This window comes from Ranitomeya imitator, chromosome 6, assembly GCF_032444005.1.
Source record: "Ranitomeya imitator isolate aRanImi1 chromosome 6, aRanImi1.pri, whole genome shotgun sequence".
NCBI lineage: Eukaryota > Metazoa > Chordata > Amphibia > Anura > Dendrobatidae > Ranitomeya > Ranitomeya imitator.
Genome location: NC_091287.1, coordinates 522,429,461 through 522,455,781, shown reverse-complemented (window position 1 = coordinate 522,455,781; position 26,321 = coordinate 522,429,461). Strand labels below are relative to the sequence as shown.

Genomic DNA, 26,321 nt, shown 5'->3' with positions numbered 1-26,321 from the left:
GCAATTGGCTAACGCATTCTATTCAGAAAAATTCAGTTTTTTGTTTTTGCTGCACGTTGTTTCCAGACTCATCACTTCAACTAGGAATCATCAAACGCTCAGCCTTAGGTACTGATGGTGTAAATGACTGGAAAAACATCTGCTATTTTAGCCAGCCACGAAAAAAGCAAAGATCACATGATTAGCTTTCAAAAACGGAAGGAACTCGAAAATAGACTTAAGATGAACAAGACCATTGACGAAGAACACTTACGCAAAATTGAAGAGCAAGAAAAATACTGGCATCAAATTTTAGAAAGGTTGATAGCTCTAGTGATGGTATTAGGTACGCAAAACTTAGCGTTCCGTGGATCAAATGATGCATTGTTTGCATCTAATAATGGGAACTTTTTGAAATTTGTGGAGTATTTGGCTATGTTCGATCCCGTCATGTGTGAGCACATTCGGAAAATCTGGGACAAAGAGATTCATGCACATTATTTGGGAAAAACAATACAGCAGGGATGTCAAACTGCATTCCTCGAGGGCTGCAAACAGGTCATGTTTTCAGGATTTCCTTGTACTGCACAGGTGATAATTTAATCACCTACACAAATAATGAGTTGGTGATTAAATTATCACCTGTGCAGTACAAGGAAATCCTGAAAACATGACCTGTTTGCAGCCCTCAAGGAATGCAGTTTGACACCCCTGCAATACAGAATGAGATGATTCAACTGCTAAGTAATGGTATTCAGGAAAAGATTCTTGACAATGTCAAAACTGCAAAATACTTTTCTGTAGTGCTGGATTGTACTACACACGTGTCTCATGTTGAACAAATGACTATTATTGTTCGGTTTGTTTCCACATCAGAAGACAAAAAGTTTGAAATTAAAGAGCACTTCTTGGGATTCATTCCTGTTTCTGATACAACTGGAGGTGGTTTGACAGCCGCTGTCTTGAACAAATTTGAAGAACTGTCGCTCTGTGTGGACAACTTACGAGGACAAGGCTACGACAATGGGAGCAACATGAAGGGAAAAAACATTGGACTACAAAGACGAATTTTGGACATAAACCCACGTGCATTCTTTGTGCCATGCAGCTCCCATTCTCTAAACTTAGTCGTCAACGATGCCGCTAAATGTTGTTTTGGAGCGACAATTTTTTTCCTGTTAGTTCAAAATCTCTACTTATTTTTCTCTTCGTCAACTCAGCGTTGGGAAGTACTCGTGCGTCATTTGCCATCTCTGACTCTAAAACCTCTAAGCGAAACAAGGTGGGAAAGTAGAATTGATGCTCCGGCCCCCCTCCGTTACCAATTGAGCGAAGTCCATGATGCCCTAATGGACATAGCAGAAAATATTAGTCTCACAGGAAGCTCTGGAAATATCTCCCGGCTAGAAGCTCAAGGTCTTGCTAAACAAGTTGGAACCTTTTCTTTTGTTACATCTGCTCTAGTATGGTTCAACATTTTGTACGAAATCAATTTGACAAGTAAGTTACTTCAGTCACAAGAATTCGATTTAGCTTCTCAACACCTTGACAAAACAAAGAAATATCTGCAATCATTAAGAAGCGATGAAGAGTTTGAGAAGCTGTTAGTTGATGCGAGGGAAATCACAGAAGAGCTTGGCATACCAGCTAATTTTGAGTCAAGTTCTGCGCCAAAACGTTTAAAGAAAAAAACCAGACAGTTCTCTTATGAAGGGAAAGATGAGCCCATAAGAGATAAGAAACAGAGTTTCAAAATTAACTTTTACGTTGCGATCTTAGATACTGCTATAAATTCAGTTGATGAGCGGTTCACTCAGCTGAAAGTAATGGAATTGAAATTTGGATTTTTGTACCACATCCGTTCACTTGGGGGAAAACCAAGCAAATTTGTTCTGGATAAGTGTAAAGCTCTGGAAATGTGTCTTACACACAACGAAGTAAAAGACATCGATGCCATAGAGCTATGTGGTGAACTGCAGGCAATGTCAAGACGTGTTCCAGAAGATTCATCACCAAAAGACGTTCTTGAACTTTTGCTTAAATCTGACTTGAAAGAAAGTGTCCCCAACCTGGTGGTGGCTCTAAGAATTCTTTTGACTCTGCCTGTGTCCGTGGCCTCAGGAGAGAGAAGCTTCTCAAAACTAAAACTAATTAAAACATATTTAAGGGCAAATATGACGCAAGAGAGGTTGGTTGGGTTGGCAACAATTTCGATAGAATCTGAAGTTGCTAAACAAATTAATCTCGGTGACTTAGTGTCATCCTTTTAAAAAAAAAAAGGCAAGGAAACAAAAATTGTAATTACCTATGGTCGTTTTTGTTTTGTGTTATTGATTACTTTGTATATATTTGTCCTATACAACTTCTCAGAAGATTAAAGAGTTAGGAGAGAGTTAATTAATCATTGTTGTTGTGGTTTATTTTGCTCCTAAATTTATATCCCCAGTTTTCATCTACTGCCAAGAATAGTAGGGGCGCAACAAAATAGTTTCGCCTAGGGCGCCGTAATCTCTCGGGCCAGCCCTGTTGCTAACCAACTACTATGTTACTATCTTGACCATCATTTTTCCCCATGATTTCGTCCTCTGAAAAGTTAGCGAAATTACCATAGAGAGGACCGTGATCTTAGCTGCCAGATAAGACGACTCCTAAATAGTTTTGGTTTAATGTGCCACTATGTTTTTTTAAATAATTCATCTTGTCACTAGTCCTTCAATATATTCTGTATCGTTCAGCAAGTTCAGCACCGCTCCGGTCCTGTAGCGCCATCTTGTCAGCGCAGCTTCTGACTGTCCGGAAGTCAGAAGCTACGTCACAAGATCTTAATGCACAGAGATTCACATAGACTTGTATTGAAAAGTGACTTTGGCACCGCTCCATGAAACACTTTTTGCCAAAGACTGACGGAGCGAAGCTGGAAAACGATGAAGGAGGCGACATGTGAGTATCAGACAGGGGTTAGGTAAATTACATTTAAAGCAAAAAAATAAAAAAAATGCTGGAGTGGTGCTTTAACTTATGTGATTGTTCCCTTCTGTTTGGAAATTCATGGTATACTTTTTTCAATTAGGTCATGTGATCACATGATGACCCTCAGAGAATTACATCTATCTATATAATCGTCTAAGGGGTACTTCTGTCTGTTTGTCTCTCTGTCTTTCTGTCCGTCTGTCTGTAACGGAAATCCCGTGTTGCTGAATGGTCGTGGCCGGTAGGCCGCGACCAATCAGTGACGGGCACAGTCCGGCCGCGAATTCTCCCCTTCCTACTCTCCGTCAGTGCCACCTCCATATTCCCCTCCGGTGAGCGGTCACACAGGGTTAATGGCTGCGTTACACCATGTTATGCCGCGGTGTAACGCAGTCCGTTAACGCTGCTATTTACCCTGTGGGACCAACTGTTTACTATTGATGCTGCCTATGCAGCATCAATGGTAAAAAGATCTAGCGTAAAAAATAATAAAAAAAATAAAAAATCATTATATTCTCACCTTCTGGAGCCTTTCCCGCTCCTCATGACGCTCTGGCCCATGCATTGCGGTCTCGCGAGATGATGTTGTAGCGGTCTCGCGAGACCGCTACTTCATCATCTCGCGAGACCGCAATGCATTCTTGGGACCGGAGCGTCGCGAGGAGCATCGGTAAATGCCTGAGCTGGATCCAGGGACCGACGGAAGGTGAGTATATAACTATTTTTTAGTTTAATTCTTTTTTTTAACAGGGATATGGTGCCCACATTGCTATATACTACATGGGCTGTGTTATATACTACGTGGGCTGTGTTATATACTGCATGAGCTGTGTTATATACTGCGTGGGCTGTGTTATATACTACGTCTCTGTGCTACATACTACGTGGCTGTGGTATATATTATGTGGCTGGGCAACATACTACATCGCTGTGCTCTATACTACTTGGCCTGTGTTATATACTGCATGGGCTGTGTTATATACTACGTCTCTGTGCTATATACTACGTGGCTGTGCTATATACTATGTGGCTGTGCAATATATTACGTGGCTGTGCAATATATTATGGGGCTGGGCAATATACTACGTGTCTGAGCTATATATTAAGTGGGCTGTGCTACTGTATATACTATGTGGGCTGTGTTATATACTATGTGGGCTGTGTTATATACTACATAGGCTGTGTTATATACTATGTGGGCTGTATGCTTCTTGGCTGTGCTATATTTCTCTTCTGTATCTGTGCATCATGAATCGTGGTATGTGTTAAAGAGGGGGGCCCACTGAGACTCTTTCGCCTGGGGCCCTCAAAAACCTGGAGCTGGCCCTGGCTTCACTGATTGTTCGCGGCCAGGCGTGACCAATCAGCAACAGGTGCAGTCGCGAATTGCCGCGGAGTTTGAACCACGCTTCGCTAATTGGTTGCGCCCAGCAGGCCGAATCCTGTGTATAAATTGCATTATTCTGAAAACTTCATAAATAAACTACATACATATTCTAGAATACTCGATGCGTTAGAATCGGGCCACCATCTAGTTGTTTTATGTTCTCTGAATGGTATCATCATCTCAGTCAATATAGAATTTACTGTATCATGCATTTTCGTGGACTGTGCCACTGAGATGATAAGAAGACAGAAACTCGTATCAAAGATAATGATGATGACTGCACAGGGCCTGTCACACAGTTATAATGTAGAATATCACACGTCAGCTTCCTGACTGTATATTTATAATTTATTAGTATATTTAGGAGAATATAGAAGGAAGGATAATCACAGTGTCATGTGGTGGAGATTTATATAAACAAGGCATCTAAAGTTGATCTCTGCTAAATGTTTTTCTTGCAGAAAGACCTATAATCCTGCGAGAAACGATGTTTTGGTCTCAAAAGTTTGCTCCTGCTGGGGACTACCAACGACACCATGAGGTGGGCACCTATACAAGTTGGTTTTTTTTGGCCGACAGCTATCCTTATTATAATAATAATAATTCTATATAGCGCCAACTTATTCCGTAGCGCTTTACAAATTATAGAGGGGATTTGTACAGACAATAGACATTACAGCATAACAGAAATTACAGTTCAAAACAGATACCAAGAGGTGTGAGGGCCCTGCTGCTCGCAAGCTTACAAACTAGGAGGAAAAGGGGAGACACGAGAGGTGGCTGGTAGGGTTGAGCGAAACGGATCGTTCATTTTCAAAAGTCTCCGACTTTTGGCAAAGTCGGGTTTCATGAAACCCGACCCGAGCCCTGTGCGGGGTCGGCCATGCGGTATGCGACTTTCGCACCAAAGTCGCGTTTCAATGACGCGAAAAGCGCCATTTCTCAGCCAATGAAGGTGGACGCAGAGTGTGGGCAGCGTGATGACATAGGTCCTGGTCCCCACCATCTTAGAGAAGGGCATTGCAGTGATTGGCTTGCTGTCTGCGGCGTCACAGGGGCTATAAAGGGCCGTTCCCGCCGACCGCCATCTTACTGCTGCTGATCTGAGCGTAGGGAGAGGTTGCTGCCGCTTAGTCAGAAGCAGGGATAGCGTTAGGCAGGGTCCATTAACCACCAAACCGCTTGTGCTGTAGCGATTTCCACTGTCCAACACCACCTTTGTTTGCAGGGACAGTGGAAGCTACATTTTTTTTCCTCAGTGCTGTAGCTCATTGGGCTGCCCTAGAAGGCTCCCTGATAGCTGCATTGCTGTGTGTACGCCGCTGTGCAAACCAACTGCTTTTTTCAAAGCACAAATCCTGTTGTTCCTTCCTTTCTGCACAGCTATCTTGTTTGTTTGTCCACACTTTTTATTTCATTTGTGCAGCAGTCCACTCCTTATTGCTGCCTGCCATACCTGGCTGAGATTACTGCAGGGAGATAGTAATTGTAGGACAGTCCCTGTGTTTTTATTTTTTATTTTTATTTTTTTTAATTCTCCCAAAAAAAAAAGCTGTGGGAGATTAAGATTGGCATTTCTGCTCGAGTGCCATCCCTGTGTGTGCCATCTCACATAGTGGGCCATAGAAAGCCTCATTTTTTTTTCTGTTTTTTTTTTTGTGGGGTTTCTAAATTCTCCCTGAAAAAAAAAAAACAGTGGGAGATTAATATTGGCCTTTGGGCTTGTGTGCCAGTCCTGAGCGTGCCATCTCTCTCTCAAATAGTGGGCCATAGAAAGCCTATTTATTTTTTTTTATTGGTTTTATAAATTTTCCCTGAAAAAAAAAACAGTGGGAGATTAATATTGCCCTTTGGGCTTGTGTGCCAGTCCTGAGCGTGCCATCTCTCTCTCAAATAGTGGCCCATAGAAAGCCTATTTATTTTCTTTTCATTGGTTGTATAAATTCTCCCTGAAAAAATAAAAACAGTGGGAGATTAATATTGCCCTTTGGGCTTGTGTGCCAGTCCTGAGCGTGCCATCTCTCTGTGAAATAGTGGGCCATGGAAAGCCTATTTATTATTTTTTCATTGGTTTTATAAATTTTCCCTGAAAAAAAAAACAGTGGGAGATTAATATTGCCCTTTGGGCTTGTGTGCCAGTCCTGAGCGTGCCATCTCTCTCTCAAATAGTGGCCCATAGAAAGCCTATTTATTTTTTTTTCATTGGTTTTATAAATTCTCCCTGAAAAAAAAAAAACAGTGGGAGATTAATATTGCCCTTTGGGCTTGTGTGCCAGTCCTGAGCGTGCCATCTCTCTCTCTCAGATAGTGTGCCATAGAAAGCCTTTTTTTTTTATTATTTGGTTTCTAAATTCTCTCTGAAAAAATCACTTTTTTTAATTTGTTTTCTAAATTCTTCCTTAAAAAAATCATTTTTTTTTGTGTGTTTCTAAATTCTCCCTGAAAAAATAAAAAAAAACAGTGGGAGATTAATATTGGCCTTTCTTCTTGTGTGCCAGTCCTGACTCCTGGGTGTGCCATCTCTCTCTCTCAGATAGTGGGCCATAGAAAGCCTATTTGTTTTTGTTTTTTTTGTTTGGTTTCTAAATTCTCTCTGAAAAATTCACTTTTTTTTATTTTGTTTTCTAAATTCTTCCTTAAAAAATCATTTTTTTGTGTGTTTCTAAATTCTCCCTGAAAAAAATAAAAAAAAACAGTGGGAGATTAATATTGGCCTTTCTGCTTGTGTGCCAGTCCTGACTCCTGGGTGTGCCATCTCTCTCTCTCAGATAGTGGGCCATAGAAAGCTTATTTGTTTTTTTTTTGTTTTTTGTTTTCTAAATTCTCTCTGAAAAAATCACTTTTTTTATTTTGTTTTCTAAATTCTTCCTTAAAAAATCATTATTTTTTTTGTGTTTCTAAATTCTCCCTGAAAAAATAAAAAAAAAACAGTGGGAGATTAATATTGGGCTTTCTGCTTGTGTGCCAGTCCTGACTCCTGGGTGTGCCATCTCTCTCTCTCAGATAGTGGGCCATAGAAAGCCTATTTGTTTTTTTTTTGTTTGGTTTCTAAATTCTCTCTGAAAAAATCACTTTTTTTTATTTTGTTTTCTAAATTCTTCCTTAAAAAATCATTTTTTTTTGTGTGTGTCTAAATTCTCCCAGAAAAAATATAAAAAAACAGTGGGAGATTAATATTGGCCTTTCTGCTTGTGTGCCAGTCCTGACTCCTGGGTGTGCCATCTCTCTCTCTCAGATAGTGGGCCATAGAAAGCCTATTTGTTTGTTTTTTTTTGTTTGGTTTCTAAATTCTCTCTGAAAAAAATCACTTTTTTTATTTTGTTTTCTAAATTCTTCCTTAAAAAATCTTTTTTTTGGGGGGGGGGTTTCTAAATTCTCCCTGAAAAAATTAAAAAAAACAGTGGGAGATTAATATTGGCCTTTCTGCTTGTGTGCCAGTCCTGACTCCTGGGTGTGCCATCTCTCTCTCTCAGACAGTGGGCCATAGAAAGCCTATTTGTTCTTTTTTTTTGTTTGGTTTCTAAATTCTCTCTGAAAAAATCACTTTTTTTATTTTGTTTTCTAAATTCTTCCTTAAAAAATCTCTGTGTTTGTATTTTCATCTTTACTCACAGTCATTATATGTGGGGGCTGCCTTTTCCTTTGGGGAATTTCTCTGAGGCAAGGTAGGCTTATTGTTCTATCTTCAGGGCTAGCTAGTTTCTCAGGCTGTGCCCGAGGCGCCTAGGTCTGGTCAGGAGCGCTCCACGGCTACCTCTAGTGTGGTGTGATAGGATTAGGGATTGCGGTCAGCAGAGTTCCCACGTCTCAGAGCTCGTCCTATGTGTTTAGCAACTATCAGGTCATTTTCTGTGCTCGTATTCACCAGGTCCATTGTGGTTCTGAATCACCTGTTCATAACAGTACTGGAGGCCCAAAGTACTAATGCTTCTCAATAGAGGGAAAAGAGAAGTTCTGAGACCATTTTTTTTTCTCTGCACTGTGTTTTGTCTTTCTTTTCCCCTAGACATCAGGGTGGTTCAGAACACAGGTGTAGACATGGACATTCTGTCCTCTTTGATGGATAATCTCGCTATAAGTGTACAGAACATTCAAGATTTGGTGGCTCAGAATCCTAGGTTAGAACCTAAAATTCCTATTCCTGAGTTATTTTCTGGAGATAGAGCTAAGTTTCTGAATTTCAAAAATAATTGTAAACTATTTCTGGCTTTGAAACCCCGCTCTTCTGGTGACCCAGTTCAACAAGTAAGGATCATTATTTCTTTATTACGTGGCGACCCTCAAGACTGGGCATTTTCCCTTGCGCCAGGAGATCCTGCATTATGTGATATTGATGAGTTTTTTCTGGCGCTCGGGTTGCTTTATGATGAACCTAATTCAGTGGATCAGGCAGAGAAAATATTGCTGGCTCTGTGTCAGGGTCAGGATGAGGTCGAGATATATTGTCAGAAGTTTAGGAAGTGGTCTGTGCTCACTCAATGGAATGAATGTGCTCTGGCAGCAATTTTCAGAAAGGGTCTCTCTGAAGCCCTTAAGGATGTCATGGTGGGCTTTCCTATGCCTGCTGGTTTGAATGAGTCTATGTCTTTGGCCATTCAGATCGATCGACGCTTACGTGAGCGTAAAACTGTGCACCATTTGGCGGTATTATCTGAGCATAAACCTGAGCCTATGCAATGTAATAGAACTTTGACCAAAGCTGAACGGCTAGAACACAGACGTCGGAATGGGCTATGTTTTTACTGTGGTGATTCCACTCATGCTATCTCCGATTGTCCTAAGCGCACTAAGCGGTTTGCTAGCTCTGCCACCATTGGTACGGTACAGTCGAAATTTCTTTTGTCCGTTACTTTGATCTGCTCTTTGTCATCCTATTCTGTCCTGAATTTGATGGACTTGGAGTTTGCTAGGCGCTGTGGGTTTTTCTTGGAGCCCTTGCAGCATCCTATTCCATTGAGAGGAATTGATGCTACGCCTTTGGCCAAGAATAAGCCTCAGTATTGGACCCAACTGACCATGTGCATGGCTCCTGCGCATCAGGAGGATATTCGCTTTTTGGTGTTGCAGAATCTGCATGATGTGGTCGTGTTGGGGTTGCCATGGCTACAAGTCCATAACCCAGTATTGAATTGGAAATCTATGTCTGTGTCCAGCTGGGGTTGTCAGGGGGTGCATGGTGATGTTCCATTTCTGTCTATTTCATCATCCACCCCTTCTGAGGTCCCAGAGTTCTTGTCAGATTACCGGGATGTATTTGATGAGCCCAAGTCCAATGCCCTACCTCCGCATAGGGATTGTGATTGTGCTATCGATTTGATTCCTGGTAGTAAGTTTCCTAAAGGTCGACTGTTTAATTTGTCTGTACCTGAGCACGCCGCTATGCGGAGTTACGTAAAGGAATCCTTGGAGAAGGGTCATATTCGCCCATCGTCGTCGCCATTGGGGGCAGGGTTCTTTTTTGTGGCCAAGAAGGATGGTTCGTTGAGACCTTGTATTGATTACCGCCTTCTAAATAAAATCACAGTCAAATTTCAGTACCCCTTGCCGCTGCTGTCTGATTTGTTTGCTCGGATTAAGGGGGCTAGTTGGTTCACCAAGATAGATCTTCGTGGTGCGTATAATCTTGTGCGTATTAAACAGGGCGATGAATGGAAAACAGCATTTAATACGCCCGAGGGCCATTTTGAGTACCTGGTTATGCCATTCGGACTTTCCAATGCTCCATCAGTATTTCAGTCCTTTATGCATGACATCTTCCGAGAGTACCTGGATAAATTCCTGATTGTATACTTGGATGATATTTTGGTCTTCTCGGATGATTGGGAGTCGCACGTGAAGCAGGTTAGAATGGTGTTCCAGGTCCTGCGTGCAAATTCTTTGTTTGTGAAGGGGTCAAAGTGTCTCTTTGGTGATCAGAAGGTTTCATTTTTGGGTTTCATTTTTTCCTCTTCTACTATCGAGATGGACCCTGCTAAAGTTCAGGCCATTTATGATTGGACTCAGCTCATCTCTGAAGAGTCTGCAAAAGTTCCTGGGCTTTGCTAATTTTTATCGTCGCTTCATCAATAATTTTTCTAGTATTGCTAAACTGTTGACTGATTTAACCAAGAAGGGTGCTGATGTGATCAATTGGTCTTCTGCTGCTGTGGAGGCTTTTCAGGAGTTGAAGCATCATTTTTCTTCTGCCCCTGTGTTGTGCCAGCCAGATGTTTCGCTCCCGTTCCAGGTCGAGGTGGATGCTTCTGAAATTGGAGCAGGGGCTGTTTTGTCGCAAAGAAGTTCTGATGGCTCGGTGATGAAACCATGTGCCTTCTTTTCCAGGAAGTTTTCGCCTGCTGAGCGTAATTATGATGTTGGCAATCGAGAGTTGCTGGCCATGAAGTGGGCATTCGAGGAGTGGCATCATTGGCTTGAAGGAGCTAAGCATCGCGTGGTGGTCTTGACTGATCACAAGAACTTGACTTATCTCGAGTCTGCCAAACGGTTGAATCCTAGACAGGCTCGTTGGTCGCTGTTTTTCTCCCATTTTGACTTTGTGGTTTCGTACCTTCTGGGCTCTAAGAATGTGAAGGCGGATGCCCTGTCTAGGAGTTTTGTGACCGACTCTCCGGGTTTGCCTGAGCCGGCGGGTATTCTCAAAGAGGGGGTAATTTTGTCTGCCATCTCCCCTGATTTGCGGCGGGTGCTGCAAAAATTTCAGGCTAATAATAATAATAATAATAATAATTTTATTTATATAGCGCCAACATATTCCGCAGCGCTTTACAAATTATAGAGGGGACTTGTACAGACAATAGACATTACAGCATAACAGAAATACAGTTCAAAACAGATACCAGGAGGAGTGAGGGCCCTGCTCGCAAGCTTACAAACTATGGGGAAAAGGGGAGACACGAGAGGTGGATGGTAACAATTGCTTTAGTTATTCGGACCAGCTATAGTGTAAGGCTCAGGTGTTCATGTAAAGCTGCATGAACCAGTTACCTGCCTAAGTATGTAGCAGTACAGACACAGAGGGCTAATACTGCATAAAGTGTATGAGAACATGATGCGAGGAACCTTTTTTTTTTATTTTTATTATAAATAGGCCACACAGGGATCGTTAGGTTAATGCATTGAGGCGGTAGGCCAGTCTGAACAAATGAGTTTTTAGGGCACGCTTAAAACTGTGGGGATTGGGGATTAATCGTATTAACCTAGGTAGTGCATTCCAAAGAATCGGCGCAGCACGTGTAAAGTCTTGGAGACGGGAGTGGGAGGTTCTGATTATTGAGGATGCTAACCTGAGGTCATTAGCGGAGCGGAGGGCACGGGTAGGGTGGTAGACTGATACCAGGGAGGAGATGTAGGGTGGTGCTGAGCCATGGAGTGCTTTGTGGATGAGGGTAGTAGGGTAGTAGTTTTGTACTGGATTCTGGAGTGGATGGGTAGCCAGTGTAATGACTGGCACAGGGTAGAGGCATCGGTGTAACGGTTGGTGAGGAATATGATCCTGGCTGCAGCATTCAGGACAGATTGGAGCGGGGAGAGTTTTGCAAGAGGGAGGCCGATTAGTAGAGAGTTACAATAGTCCAGACGAGAATGAATAAGTGAAACAGTCAGAGTTTTTGCAGAGTCGAAATTAAGAAAAGGGCGAATTCTAGAAATGTTTTTGAGATGCAGGTAAGAAGAGCGAGCCAGTGATCGGATGTAGGGGGTGAATGAAAGGTCAGAATAAAGGATGACCCCAAGGCAGCGGGCATGTTGCTTTGGAGTAATGGTGGAACCGCACACGGAGATGGCAATGTCAGGCAAAGGTAGGTTAGTAGAGGGAGAGAACACGAGGAGTTCAGTTTTTGACAGGTTTAGTTTCAGATAGAGGGAGGACATGATGTTAGAGACAGCGGTAAGACAATCACTGGTGTTTTCTAAAAAGGTCGGTGTGATATCGGGAGCAGAAGTGTATAATTGGGTGTCGTCAGCATAGAGATGGTACTGGAAACCAAATCTACTGATTGTTTGTCCAATAGGGGCAGTATACAACGAGAAGAGTAGGGGGCCTAGGACTGATCCTTGAGGAACCCCAACAGTAAGGGGAAGGTGAGAGGAGGAGGAACCAGCAAAACATACAGTGAAGGATCGGTCAGAGAGATAGGAGGAGAACCAGGAGAGAACGGTGTCCTTGAGGCCGATGGAGCGGAGCATAGTGAGGAGGAGCTGATGATCCACAGTGTCGAATGCTGCAGAGAGATCCAAGAGAATTAGCATGGAGTAGTGACCATTAGATTTAGCTGTTAGTAGGTCATTAGAGACTTTAATGAGGGCAGTGTAGAGTGTAGAGTGTAAAGAGCGGAAGCCAGATTGAAGAGGGTCGAGAAGAGAGTTATCTGAGAGATAGCGGGTAAGACGGGAGTGGACCAGGCGTTCGAGGAGTTTAGAGATGAAGGGAAGATTAGAGACAGGTCTATAATTAGCGGCACAGTTTTGATCGAGGGATGGTTTTTTAAGTAATGGATGTATGATGGCATGCTTAAATGAGGAGGGAAAAATACCGGAAGTGAGGGAAAGGTTGAATATTTTTGTTAGGTGAGAGGTGATAGCCGGGGAAAGGGACTGGAGGAGATGTGACGGAATGGGGTCACTGGTGCAAGTGGTCGGGCGAGAAGATGCAAGGAGCCTGCTTACTTCTTCTTCTGTAACTGCTTCAAAGTCAGAGAGTGAACTAGATGCAGTGGGGGAGGGAGGACAGTGCATGGTATGAAGAGATTGGGAGATGATTTCCTGTCGAATGTGGTCAATTTTTTCTTTGAAGTAATTGGCCAGATCGTCAGCACGGAGATCCGTGGTTGGGGCCTGCTCTCTTGGGTTGAGTAGGGACTGGAACGTGTCAAAGAGACGTTTAGGGTTATTGGACAGGGAGGTGATGAGGGTGTTGAAGTAGGTTTGTTTGGAGAGGTGAAGGGCAGAATTGTATGTCTTTAGCATGAACTTATAATGGATGAAATCTTCGGGTAGATTAGATTTTCTCTTCAGACGTTCTGCGCACCTGGAGCACCGCTGCAGGAAACGTGTTTGCAGCGTGTGCCACGGTTGTTGCCGTCTGTGCCGAGTTGTTTTATGTATAGGAGGAGCAGCTTCATCCAGAGCACTTTGCAGGGTTTCATTGTAATGCTTCAATGCAGAATCAGGACATGAGATGGAGGAAATAGGGGCCAATGAGGACTGCAAGTTCATCATAAGTTTCTGGGTGTTAATGGCCTGTATGTTTCTATAGGTGTGGAAAGTGGGGGTGACCTTCGGCTAATAGACCTGACCGTTGCCCAACGGAGAAACTGTTTGTCCCTGATAAATGGACGAGTAGAGTTATCTCTGAGGTTCATTGTTCGGTGTTGGCTGGTCATCCTGGAATCTTTGGTACCAGAGATTTGGTGGCTAGATCCTTTTGGTGGCCGTCTCTGTCGCGGGATGTGCGTTCGTTTGTGCAGTCCTGTGGGATTTGTGCTCGGGCTAAGCCCTGCCGTTCTCGTGCCAGTGGGTTGCTTTTGCCCTTGCCGGTCCCGAAGAGGCCCTGGACACATATCTCTATGGATTTTATTTCTGATCTCCCCATCTCTCTAAAGATGTCGGTCATTTGGGTGGTTTGTGATCGCTTCTCTAAGATGGTCCATTTGGTACCCTTGTCTAAGTTGCCCTCCTCCTCTGATTTGGTGCCATTGTTTTTCCAGCATGTGGTTCGTTTACATGGCATTCCGGAGTACATCGTTTCTGACAGAGGTTCCCAGTTTGTTTCGAGGTTTTGGTGAGCCTTTTGTGCTAGGATGGGCATTGATTTGTCTTTTTCCTCGGCTTTCCATCCTCAGACAAATGGCCAAACTGAACGAACCAATCAGACCTTGGAAACATATCTGAGATGTTTTGTTTCTGCTGATCAGGATGACTGGGTGTCCTTTTTGCCTTTGGCTGAGTTCGCCCTTAATAATCGGGCCAGCTCGGCTACTTTGGTTTCGCCGTTTTTCTGCAATTCTGGTTTCCATCTTCGTTTCTCTTCAGGGCAGGTTGAGTCTTCGGACTGTCCTGGTGTGGATACTGTGGTGGACAGGTTGCAGCAGATTTGGACTCATGTAGTGGACAATTTGACATTGTCCCAGGAGAAGGCTCAATGTTTCACTAACCGCAGGCGCTGTGTGGGTCCCCGACTTCGTGTGGGGGATTTGGTTTGGTTGTCGTCTCGTTATATTCCTTTGAAAGTTTCCTCTCCTAAGTTTAAGCCTCGTTTCATTGGTCCGTATAGGATTTCTGAGGTTCTTAATCCTGTGTCTTTTCGTTTGACCCTTCCAGCTTCTTTTTCCATCCATAATGTATTCCATAGGTCATTGTTGCGGAGATACGTGGCACCTGTGGTTCCATCCGTTGACCCTCCTGCCCCGGTCTTGGTTGAGGGGGAGTTGGAGTATATAGTGGAGAAGATTTTGGATTCTCGTATTTCGAGACGGAAACTCCAGTACCTGGTTAAGTGGAAGGGTTATGGTCAGGAAGATAATTCCTGGGTCTTTGCCTCTGATGTTCATGCTGCCGATCGGGTTCGTGCCTTTCATTTGGCTCATCCTGGTCGGCCTGGGGGCTCTGGTGAGGGTTCGGTGACCCCTCCTCAAGGGGGGGGTACTGTTGTGAATTCTGTAGTCAAGCTCCCTCCTGTGGTCATGAGTGGTACTTCGGCTGGTTCTGTCCATGAGCTTCCTTTGGTGGATGTGAGTGGGGCTGCGGCTTCTGAGTTTCCTTCCTCAGGTGACGAGGTTGGGTCATTAGGTGCTGCTCTATTTAACTCCACCTAGTTCTTTGTTCCTGGACTCCAGTCATTGTTCCAGTATTGGTCTTGCTCTCTCCTGGATCCTTCTTGTGGCCTGTCTGCCCTGCATAAGCTTACTCACAGTCATTATATGTGGGGGCTGCCTTTTCCTTTGGGGAATTTCTCTGAGGCAAGGTAGGCTTATTTTTCTATCTTCAGGGCTAGCTAGTTTCTCAGGCTGTGCCCGAGGCGCCTAGGTCTGGTCAGGAGTGCTCCACGGCTACCTCTAGTGTGGTGTGATAGGATTAGGGATTGCAGTCAGCAGAGTTCCCACGTCTCAGAGCCCGTCCTATGTGTTTAGCAACTATCAGATCATTTTCTGTGCTCGTATTCACCAGGTCCATTGTGGTTCTGAATCACCTGTTCATAACAAGGCGGCAGTAGTTCTGAAGCGGAGGAGGAGGAGCCGCAGCAGGCATCAACATCGCAACAGGTTCCATCTGCCGGGCCCGTATCTGGCCCAAAACGTGTGGCAAAGTCAAAACCTGTTGGAGGACAGCGTGGCCATCCGGTTAAAGCTCAGTCTGCAATGCCTGAAAAGATATCCGATGCTAGAAAGAGTGCAGTCTGGCATTTTTTTAAACAACATCCAATTGATCAGCGCAAAGTCATCTGTCAAAAATGTTCAACTACCTTAAGCAGAGGTCAGAATCTGAAAAGTCTCAATACAAGTTGCATGCATAGACATTTAACCACCATGCATTTGCAAGCCTGGACTAACTACCAAACGTCCCTTAAGGTTGTAGCACCCTCGGCCAATGAAGCTAGTCAGCAACGCAACATCCCTTCCGGCAGTGTAGGGCCACCATTTTCCGCACCACCTGCAGTATCTGTGCAGGTTTCTTTGCCAGGCCAAAGCAGTCAGGGTCAGGGAATCAATAGTTTCGTAGTAGGAAACACTGCATCTAGGGCACCGGCGGCAACAATACCATCTCCCACCGTCTCTGTCTGCCATGTCCACCGGCACCCCCGCTAGTTCCATGATCTCCAGCTCTCCAGTCCAGCTCACCCTACATGAGACTATGGTTAGAAAAAGGAAGTACTTAGCCTCGCATCCGCGTACACAGGGTTTGAATGCCCACATAGCTAGACTAATCTCGTTAGAGATGATGCCCTACCGGTTAGTTGAAAGCGAAGCTTTCAAAGCCCTGATGGACTACGCTGTACCACGCTACGAGCTACCCAGTCGACACTTCTTTTCCAGAAAAGCCATCCCAGCCCTCCACCAGCATGTTAAAGAGCGCATCGTCCATGCACTCAGGCAATCTGTGAGCACAAAGGTGCACCTGACAACAGATGCATGGACCAGTAGGCATGGCCAGGGACGTTACGTGTCCATCACGGCACACTGGGTGAATGTTGTGGATGCAGGGTCCACAGGGGACAGCAATTTTGGGACAGTTCTGCCTAGCCCACGGTCTAGGAAACAGTTGGCTGTAGCCGTTCGCACCCCCTCCTCCTCGTCCTCCTGCAGAAGCGAGAGCTCGTCCACAGACCGCAGTCGCACAATCACTCCATCCGCAGCTGCCACTGTTGCACACCAGGTCTCCCATTATGGGGCAGCTACTGGCAAGCGTCAGCAGGCTGTATTGGCTATGAAGTGTTTGGGCGACAACAGACACACCGTGGAAGTTCTGTCCGAGTTCTTGCAGAAAGAAACGCAGTCGTGGCTGGGCACTGTAGATCTTGAGGCAGGCAAGGTAGTGAGTGATAACGGAAGGAATTTCATGGCTGCCATCTCCCTTTCCCAACTGAAACACATTCCTTGCCTGGCTCACACCTTAAACCTGGTGGTGCAGTGCTTCCTGAAAAGTTATCCGGGGTTATCCGACCTGCTCCTCAAAGTGCGTGGACTTTGCTCACATATCCGCCGTTCGCCCGTACACTCCAGCCGTATGCAGACCTAATAGCGGTCTTTGAACCTTCCCCAGCATCGCATAATCATAGACGTTGCAACAAGGTGGAACTCAACACTGCACATGCTTCAGAGACTGTGCGAACAGAGGCGGGCTGTTATGTTTTTGTGGGAGGATACACATACACGGGCAGGCAGTAGGATGACAGACCTGGAGTTGTCAGGTGTGCAGTGGTCGAAGATACAAGACATGTGTAAAGTCCTTCAGTGTTTTGAGGAATGCACACGGCTGGTTAGTGCAGACAACGCCATAATAAGCATGAGCATCCCCCTAATGCGTCTGCTGATGCAAAGTTTGACGCACATAAAGGATCAGGCGTCTGCAGCAGAGGAAGAGGAAAGCCTTGATGACAGTCAGCCATTGTCTGGCCAGGGCAGTGTACAGGACGAGGTAGCGGGCGAAGAGGAGGAGGAGGATGAGGAGGATGATGGGGATGATTATATTTTTAATGAGGAAGCTTTTCCGGGGCCACTGGAAATTGCTGGCGTGGCAAGGCCGGGTTCGGGTTTTTTGAGGGACACAAGTGACGTAGATTTGCCTGAAACTGCCCCTCAACCAAGCACAACCGCAGATTTGACAACTGGAACTTTGGCCCACATGGCGGATTATGCCTTACGTATCCTCAAAAGGGACACACGCATTACTAAAATGATGAACGATGACGATTACTGGTTGGCCTGCCTCCTTGATCCTCGCTATAAAGGCAAATTGCAAAATGTAATGCCACATGAGAACTTGGAACTAATATTAGCAACCAAACAATCAACTCTTGTTGACCGTTTGCTTAAGGCATTCCCAGCACACAGCGCCCGTGATCGTTCTCACACGAGCTGCAGGGGCCAGCAGACCAGAGGTGTTAGAGGGGCAGAAATCAGAAGTGGCGTTGGACAGAGGGGTTTTCTGACCAGGTTGTGGAGTGATTTTGCTATGACCGCAGACAGGACAGGTACTGCAGCATCAATTCAAAGTGACAGGAGACAACATTTGTCCAGTATGGTTACTAACTATTTTTCATCCCTTATCGACGTTCTCCCTCAACCGTCATTCCCATTTGATTACTGGGCATTCAAATTAGACACCTGGCCAGAATTGGCAGAATATGCATTGCAGGAGCTTGCTTGCCCGGCAGCTAGTGTCCTATCCGAAAGAGTATTCAGTGCTGCAGGTTCAATATTAACCGAAAAAAGGACTCTTCTGCCTACCCAAAATGTAGATGATCTAACCTTCATTAAAATGAACCACAACTGGATTTCGAAATCTTTTGCCCCACCTTGCCCGGCCGACACCTAGCTTTCCTATGAAAAGGTCTTGCCTGTGGGCTATTCTGAATGACTTTTCCAATCTCGTAATTTACAGCAGCTGATTGTCCAGCATACGACATGTTTACACCTCCCTAAATGGCCAAACTCCCCACACGGGGCCGTGGTATCGCCACTTGGCGCCAGCACCCGTGAGAGTGCTGTTTGTCTGAAGAAGTGGGTGTGCCCGCTTTTGGTCGACGGCACTGCCACTGGGTCCCTCATAGTACAATAAAGTGTCTCTGGCGGTGGTGGTGCGCACCCAACGTCAGACACACTGTTGTAACATGAGGGGCCCTGGGCCTGTACCGCCGGCCACAAGAGAGTTCCCCCACCCCCAGCTCAAACATTGCTAAACCACTTGCACAATTATCTCTCACAGTTCCACCAATGTTTAGTCTATGCGCTGGCATCCGTAAATTCCTGCCACTGACAATACCATTGTGTTGACATGTATGATGGTACTTAACATAGTCAGGGGCAGTGTCCTATATTTACCCAAGTAAATACTTTGTGCCAAATTACTAGGTCTGAAACTACGCAGAGGAGCCCACCCCAGTACCGAATGATTGCACCCTTTGGTGGTTTCGTTTTGTTGTCATGCGAGAGATTAACATGTATTTATTGTTTGGGACAACTAACTGGCAGACACTCATTACAATCGGCCTCCGCTGACAACACCAATGCTGCCCGTGTACCCCTGGAACCAATTTAAAAGTGCCTACAGCCCAATTTTGTTATGTTAGGCCTTCGAAGCCTGTCTGCGGTCCCTCCTTCCACTAGGCCTCCACTGACCTGTCTACTGCTGCCCGTGTACCCCTGGAACGAATTTAAAAGTGCCTACAGCCCAATTTTTTTTATGTTAGGCCTTCGAAGCCTGTCTGCGGTCCCTCCTTCCACTAGGCCTCCACTGACCTGTCTACTGCTGTCCGTGTACCCCAGGAACGAATTTAAAAGTGCCTACAGCCCAATTTTTTTTATGTTAGGCCTTCGAAGCCTGTCTGCGGTCCCTCCTTCCACTAGGCCTCCACTGACCTGTCTACTGCTGCCCGTGTACCCCTGGAACGAATTTAAAAGTGCCTACAGCCCAATTTTTTTTCATGTTAGGCCTTCGAAGCCTGTCTGCGGTCCGTTCTTTCTACTACTCCTCCACTGACCAGACCAATGCTGCCCGTGTACCCCTGGAACCAATTTTAAAGTGCCTACATCCCAATTTTATTATGTTAGGCCTTCGAAGCCTGTCTGCGGTCCCTTCTTTCTACTACTACTCCACTGACCAGACCAATGCTGCCCGTGTACCCCTGGAACCAATTTAAAAGTGCCTACAGCCCAATTTTTTTTTTATGTTAGGCCTTCGAAGCCTGTCTGCGGTCCCTCCTTCCACTAGGCCTCCACTGACCTGTCTACTGCTGCCTGTGTACCCCTGGAACCAATTAGAAAGTGCCTACATCCCAATTTTATTATGTTAGGCCTTCGAAGCCTGTCTGCGGTCCCTTCTTTCTACTACTACTCCACTGACCAGACCAATGCTGCCCGTGTACCCCTGGAACCAATTTAAAAGTGCCTACAGCCCAATTTTTTTTATGTTAGGCCTTCGAAGCCTGTCTGCGGTCCCTCCTTCCACTAGGCCTCCACTGACCTGTCTACTGCTGCCCGTGTACCCCTGGAACGAATTTAAAAGTGCCTACAGCCCAATTTTTTTTTATGTTAGGCCTTCGAAGCCTGTCTGCGGTCCGTTCTTTCTACTACTCCTCCACTGACCAGACCAATGCTGCCCGTGTACCCCTGGAACCAATTAGAAAGTGCCTACAGCCCAATTTTTTTAATGTTAGGCCTTCGAAGCCTGTCTGCGGTCCCTTCTTTCTACTACTACTCCACTGACCTGTCTACTGCTGCCCGTGTACCCCTGGAACCAATTAGAAAGTGCCTACAGCCCAATTTTTTTATGTTAGGCCTTCGAAGCCTGTCTGCGGTCCCTCCTTCCACTAGGCCTCCACTGACCTGTCTACTGCTGCCCGTGTACCCCTGGAACCAATTATAAAGTGCCTACATCCCAATTTTATTATGTTAGGCCTTCGAAGCCTGTCTGCGGTCCCTTCTTTCTACTACTACTCCACTGACCAGACCAATGCTGCCCGTGTACCCCTGGAACCAATTAGAAAGTGCCTACAGCCCAATTTTTTTTATGTTAGGCCTTCGAAGCCTGTCTGCGGTCCCTCCTTCCACTAGGCCTCCACTGACCTGTCTACTGCTGCCCGTGTACCCCTGGAACGAATTTAAAAGTGCCTACAGCCCAATTTTTTTTATGTTAGGCCTTCGAAGCCTGTCTGCGGTCCCTCCTTCCACTAGGCCTCCACTGACCTGTCTACTGCTGCCCGTGTACCCCTGGAACCAGGGCCGGCGTCAGCACCCGGCACAGCGGGCAAATGCCGGGGCCCTGGGGAGAGGGGGGGCCCACTCATGCTGTCATAGATACAGCTGGGAGAGCAGAGCAGGAGATAACATGCTCTCTCCCCCCACAAAGTCATGCTGGCTGCGTTCTCTTAACCCCTATGTGCCAGCTCTGAAACAAGCATCTTCTCACTCAGTCAGTGCAGCCAGGCAGGCACACATAGGGGTTACCAGAAGGCAGCCAGTGTGACATTGTGGGCGGAGAGAGCACATTCTCTGCTCTCCCCCCTGGGTGGCTGCAGACAGTGCTGAAGTTTATCAGGCAGATCCCGGAGGAGCTCTGTCCTACCAGTGCCTGAGTGCAAAGGTATCTTGCAGTTGTGGCTCAGTCTGCTGCTGTCTTTCTCCGCTGCCTAAAAATGTGGGTGATGTCTGGAGGAGCAGCTGGTGGGGTGCAGCCTGTAGCCGCCCAGCTCACCCAGAATACATGCATGCTGCACCAAACCTGCACCAGTGGGGTAGGAAGAAGCTTAACCCCTTCCCATCTGTATGAAGGTTATTGCTGAACCTTAAAGATAACAATCCGACCCGCATAAATGGGGTTAACCAGATGCCAGGAGGAAGGGGAGCTGCTGCCATGGATAAAACTGAGCTGTGGGCTGTACATTGGGGCCCAGTGGCCCCAGGCTGGTGACTGGAGGGACTCTGCCCAGTGCTGGCATGTGGGTGATTTCTGCTCCGGAGTCTCAGCTTCTCTCCTCCACATCACACTGTGCAGTCACAGCAGCATTGGTTGTGTCTGTCCAGGTCCCAGCAGATGCCACTGCTCCCACCAAGGACATGGCATCACTTAACCCTTCCCCTGCAGCCACCGGCAACAAATCCACATTATTCCTTGATTAAATCAGGTTCCAACCCAATAGAGGAGCAGACATTTCCTGCTGCCATTAGGGTCCGGAAGGTGGTGACATTGGCTGCCCTGCTACTCTGTAGTGGGGGGTGACAAGTGTAACATGGGGTAACGATGACAGAGAAATGCACAGGATAATAGTGAGAGCGACAGAGGGCAGTGTATGGTATGGAGCAGTCAGGGGGTGGGCTGCAGGATCCCCCCATACTGTACATGACTGCTCGGGACAGGGAGGCGTTTAATGAGCTTCTAATGACGGGGCACTAATTGGGTCATTAGGGTTTGTGGAAAGGATTCAGCATCAGGTCCCTCATTAATGCCCGAGCCGCCTGTTACTTTGTAGCACAGATCTGTTGGGGCCGCAAAACCAAACAACGTTGTTTATGCAGAAAAGTCTTTGTTTCATAGAAAAACTCAAAACAGAAAAGCACCTCTACTGTATATATACACTGCACAGCACCTTTCCTCCTGTATATATACACTGCACAGCACCTCTCCTGTATATATACACTGCACAGCACCTTTCCTCCTGTATATATACACTGCAGAATCTACAATAGCTGTCACTCATGTAAGAAGTGAAATCTGGCATTGTACTATACATTTCTCTGCCGTATCTGTGCATCATAAATCGGGGTATGTGTTAAAGGGGGGGCCCACTGGGACTCTTTCGCCCGGGGCCCTCGAAAACCTGGAGCCGGCCCTGCCTGGAACCAATTATAAAGTGCCTACATCCCAATTTTATTATGTTAGGCCTTCGAAGCCTGTCTGCGGTCCCTTCTTTCTACTACTACTCCACTGACCAGACCAATGCTGCCCGTGTACCCCTGGAACAAATTTAAAAGTGCCTACAGCCCAATTTTTTTTATATTAGGCCTTCGAAGCCTGTCTGCGGTCCCTCCTTCCACTAGGCCTCCACTGACCTGTCTACTGCTGCCCGTGTACCCCTGGAACGAATTTAAAAGTGCCTACAGCCCAATTTTTTTTATGTTAGGCCTTCGAAGCCTGTCTGCGGTTCCTCCTTCCACTAGGCCTCCACTGACCTGTCTACTGCTGCCCGTGTACCCCTGGAACAAATTTAAAAGTGCCTACAGCCCAATTTTTTTTTATGTTAGGCCTTCGAAGCCTGTCTGCAGTCCGTTCTTTCTACTACTCCTCCACTGACCAGACCAATGCTGCCCGTGTACCCCTGGAACCAATTAGAAAGTGCCTACAGCCCAATTTTATTTATGTTAGGCCTTCGAAGCCTGTCTGCGGTCCCTTCTTTCTACTACTACTCCACTGACCTGTCTACTGCTGCTCGTGTAACCCTGGAACCAATTAGAAAGTGCCTACAGCCCAATTTTTTTTATGTTAGGCCTTCGAAGCCTGTCTGCGGTCCCTCCTTCCACTAGGCCTCCACTGACCTGGCTACTGCTGCCCGTGTACCCCTGGAACGAATTTAAAAGTGCCTACAGCCCAATTTTTTTTATGTTAGGCCTTCGAAGCCTGTCTGCGGTCCCTCCTTCCACTAGGCCTCCACTGACCTGTCTACTGCTGCCCGTGTACCCCTGGAACCAATTAGAAAGTGCCTACATCCCAATTTTATTATGTTAGGCCTTCGAAGCCTGTCTGCGGTCCCTTCTTTCTACTACTACTCCACTGACCAGACCAATGCTGCCCGTGTACCCCTGGAACCAATTTAAAAGTGCCTACAGCCCAATTTTTTTTATGTTAGGCCTTCGAAGCCTGTCTGCGGTCCCTCCTTCCACTAGGCCTCCACTGACCTGTCTACTGCTGCCCGTGTACCCCTGGAACGAATTTAAAAGTGCCTACAGCCCAATTTTTTTTATGTTAGGCCTTCGAAGCCTGTCTGCGGTCCCTCCTTCCACTAGGCCTCCACTGACCTGTCTACTGCTGCCCGTGTACCCCTGGAAAGAATTTAAAAGTGCCTACAGCCCAATTTTTTTTATGTTAGGCCTTCGAAGCCTGTCTGCGGTCCGTTCTTTCTACTACTCCTCCACTGACCAGACCAATGCTGCCCGTGTACCCCTGGAACCAATTATAAAGTGCCTACAGCCCAATTTTTTTTATGTTAGGCCTTCGAAGCCTGTCTGCGGTCCCTCCTTCCACTAGGCCTCCACTGACCTGTCTACTGCTGCCCGTGTACCCCTGGAACCAATTATAAAGTGCCTACATCCCAATTTTATTATGTTAGGCCTTCGAAGCCTGCCTGCGGTCCCTTCTTTCTACTACTACTCCACTGACCAGACCAATGCTGCCCGTGTACCCCTGGAACCAATTTAAAAGTGCCTACAGCCCAATTTTTTTATGTTAGGCCTTCGAAGCCTGTCTGCGGTCCCTCCTTCCACTAGTCCTCCAGTGACCAGTCCACTGCCGCCCGTGTACCCCTGGAACCTATTTCAAAGTGCATACAGCCTACTTTTTTTCTTTTATTTATAATTATAAAGCCCAGATGGACTACGCTGTACCACGGTAAGAGCTACCCAGTCGTCACTTCTTTTGCAAGAAAAGCCATCCCAGCCCTCCACCATCATGTAAAAATCCGCATTGTCCATGCTCTCAGGCTATCTAATAGTAGAAAGGTGCACCTGACAACAGATGCATGGACCAGTAGGCATGTCCACGAAAGGTTACATGTCCATTACGGTGCACTGGGTTAATGTTGTGGATGCATGGTCCACAGGGGACAGCCTACTAAGTCTGTCTGCAGTCCCAAATAGAAATTGTCCTCCGCTTACCACACCAATGCTGCCTGTGTACCCCTGGAACATTTTATAAACTCCATTGACCAAAATTTTGGGTTTAAAGCCTACTACCAGTGTCTGCCGCTCCAAGGTGTTCTCCGGGTTGCCTTTTCTGAGCTTTGATCTTCAGGCTCTCGTTTAGTATTTTTTTTTAAATCTAACTGCAGTGGGGCTAGTACTTGGGTTGGGGCCTACTACCAGTGTCTGCCGCTCCAAGGTGTTCTCCGGGTTGCCTTTTCTGAGCTTTGATCTTCAGGCTCTCATTTAGTATTTTTTGGTAAATCTAACTGCAGTGGGGCTAGTACTTGGGTTGGGGCCTACTACCAGTGTCTGCCGCTCCAAGGTGTTCTCCGGGTTGCCTTTTCTGAGCTTTGATCTTCAGGCTCTCGTTTAGTATTTTTTGGTAAATCTAACTGCAGTGGGGCTAGTACTTGGGTTGGGGCCTACTACCAGTGTCTGCCGCTCTAAGGTGTTCTCCAGGTTGCCTCTCCATTGCTTCAATCTTCTGGCTCTCGTTTAGTAGTTGTTGAAAACAAAACTGCATGCGGCCTACAAGTTGGGTCAGGGGTGTAGAGACGGTGTGTTCCACTCCAAGGTGTTCCCCAGGTTGCCTCTCCATTGCTTCAATCTTGAGGCTCTTGTTAAATAGTTGTTAAATGGAACAACTGCATTTGGCCTACTAGTTGGGTTGGGGCCTACTAACAGTGTCTGGCGCTCCTTGCTGTTCTCCTGGTTTCCTGTCCTGAAATTCCATTTTCAGGCTCTCGTTAAGTAGTTGTTAATGTTAGACTGCATTTGGCCTACTAGTTGGGTTGGGGCCTACTATTGGTGTCTGCCGCTCCTTGCTGTTCTCCTCCACTGAACAAAGCTGTGCCGCCTGTTTACTACTGCTGCCAATTTCGAACTGCATTTAGACTAATTACTGATTTGGGCCTACTCTCTGTGTCAGCCTCTCATTACAGTTGTCCTCCACTGAACAAAGCAATGCCCCCTGGTTAGTCCTCTTACCAATTTTGAACTGCATTTAAACCACTTTATTCTTTGGGCCTATATCTGTGTTTCCTCCTCATCCTGCCCATTGCCCAGCCAGTGATAGATGAGTCTGCTGGTACATTGACCCATAACGCAACATTCCCCGTGCACGCTACACAGCAAGATTGTGACCCTGCTGAAAGTCAGGTTCCTCTTCCCGCATACCATACCACCTTACACGGGGACAAAGAGGAAGGTGCAGATGAAAGTGCAGGTTCCTTCATCAGGTGGGGGGAGGAATACTCGTTGGCGACGTCACTGGCACAGGGCCCCTCATAGTACGCAAAAGTGTCACTGCCGGTGGGAGGCGCCCCCGCCGTGCAAACACACCGCCGTACTTTGAGGGGCCCTGTGCCAGTGCCAATGCCAACGAGTGGGCCCCCCCTGCTTGCTCAGGATCACAGCACTTGCAAAGTTTAAATACTTACCTTACCTTAACTATTATTATAAGGGAAAGTAAGATTGACAAGCTTCATTAAGAAGAATGCATGGTTTTGGCATTAAAATGGGCAATCTAGGTGTTTTCCTGGCCCCCACTCACTGCCGACTATGCTGCCCCATTGACTTGCATTGGGTTTCGTGTTTCGGTCGATCCCGACTTTACGTCATAATCGGCCGATTTCACTCGACCCGACTATTGAGATAGTCGGGTTTTGCGAAACCCGACTCGACTCTAAAAAAGTCAAGGTCGCTCAACCCTAGTGGCTGGTATTGTTTGTTGACGTGTTTTCAATGGGGAGGGGGGAGAGTAGTCATGTTGCTGCCCTCACTACATCAAGGGAACCTGACCTGAAAGTTAATATCACCAAGTTTCATATTATCCAGAATTTGTTTCAGATATGTCCTCTCTTTTCCCCAGGATCTAA

The 26,321-nt window shown here is 46.3% G+C and overlaps 1 protein-coding gene across 1 annotated transcript; it reads left to right on the top strand.

Moving 5' to 3' along the window:
• Positions 1 to 222: 222 nt before the first annotated feature.
• LOC138643447 (uncharacterized) lies at positions 223 to 26,321 on the top strand. Its single transcript, XM_069732356.1, has 4 exons — positions 223 to 490; positions 694 to 1,018; positions 1,307 to 2,086; positions 26,315 to 26,321. The coding sequence occupies exons 1-4, from the start codon at positions 223 to 225 to the stop codon at positions 26,319 to 26,321; spliced, it is 1,380 nt and encodes a 459-aa protein (XP_069588457.1).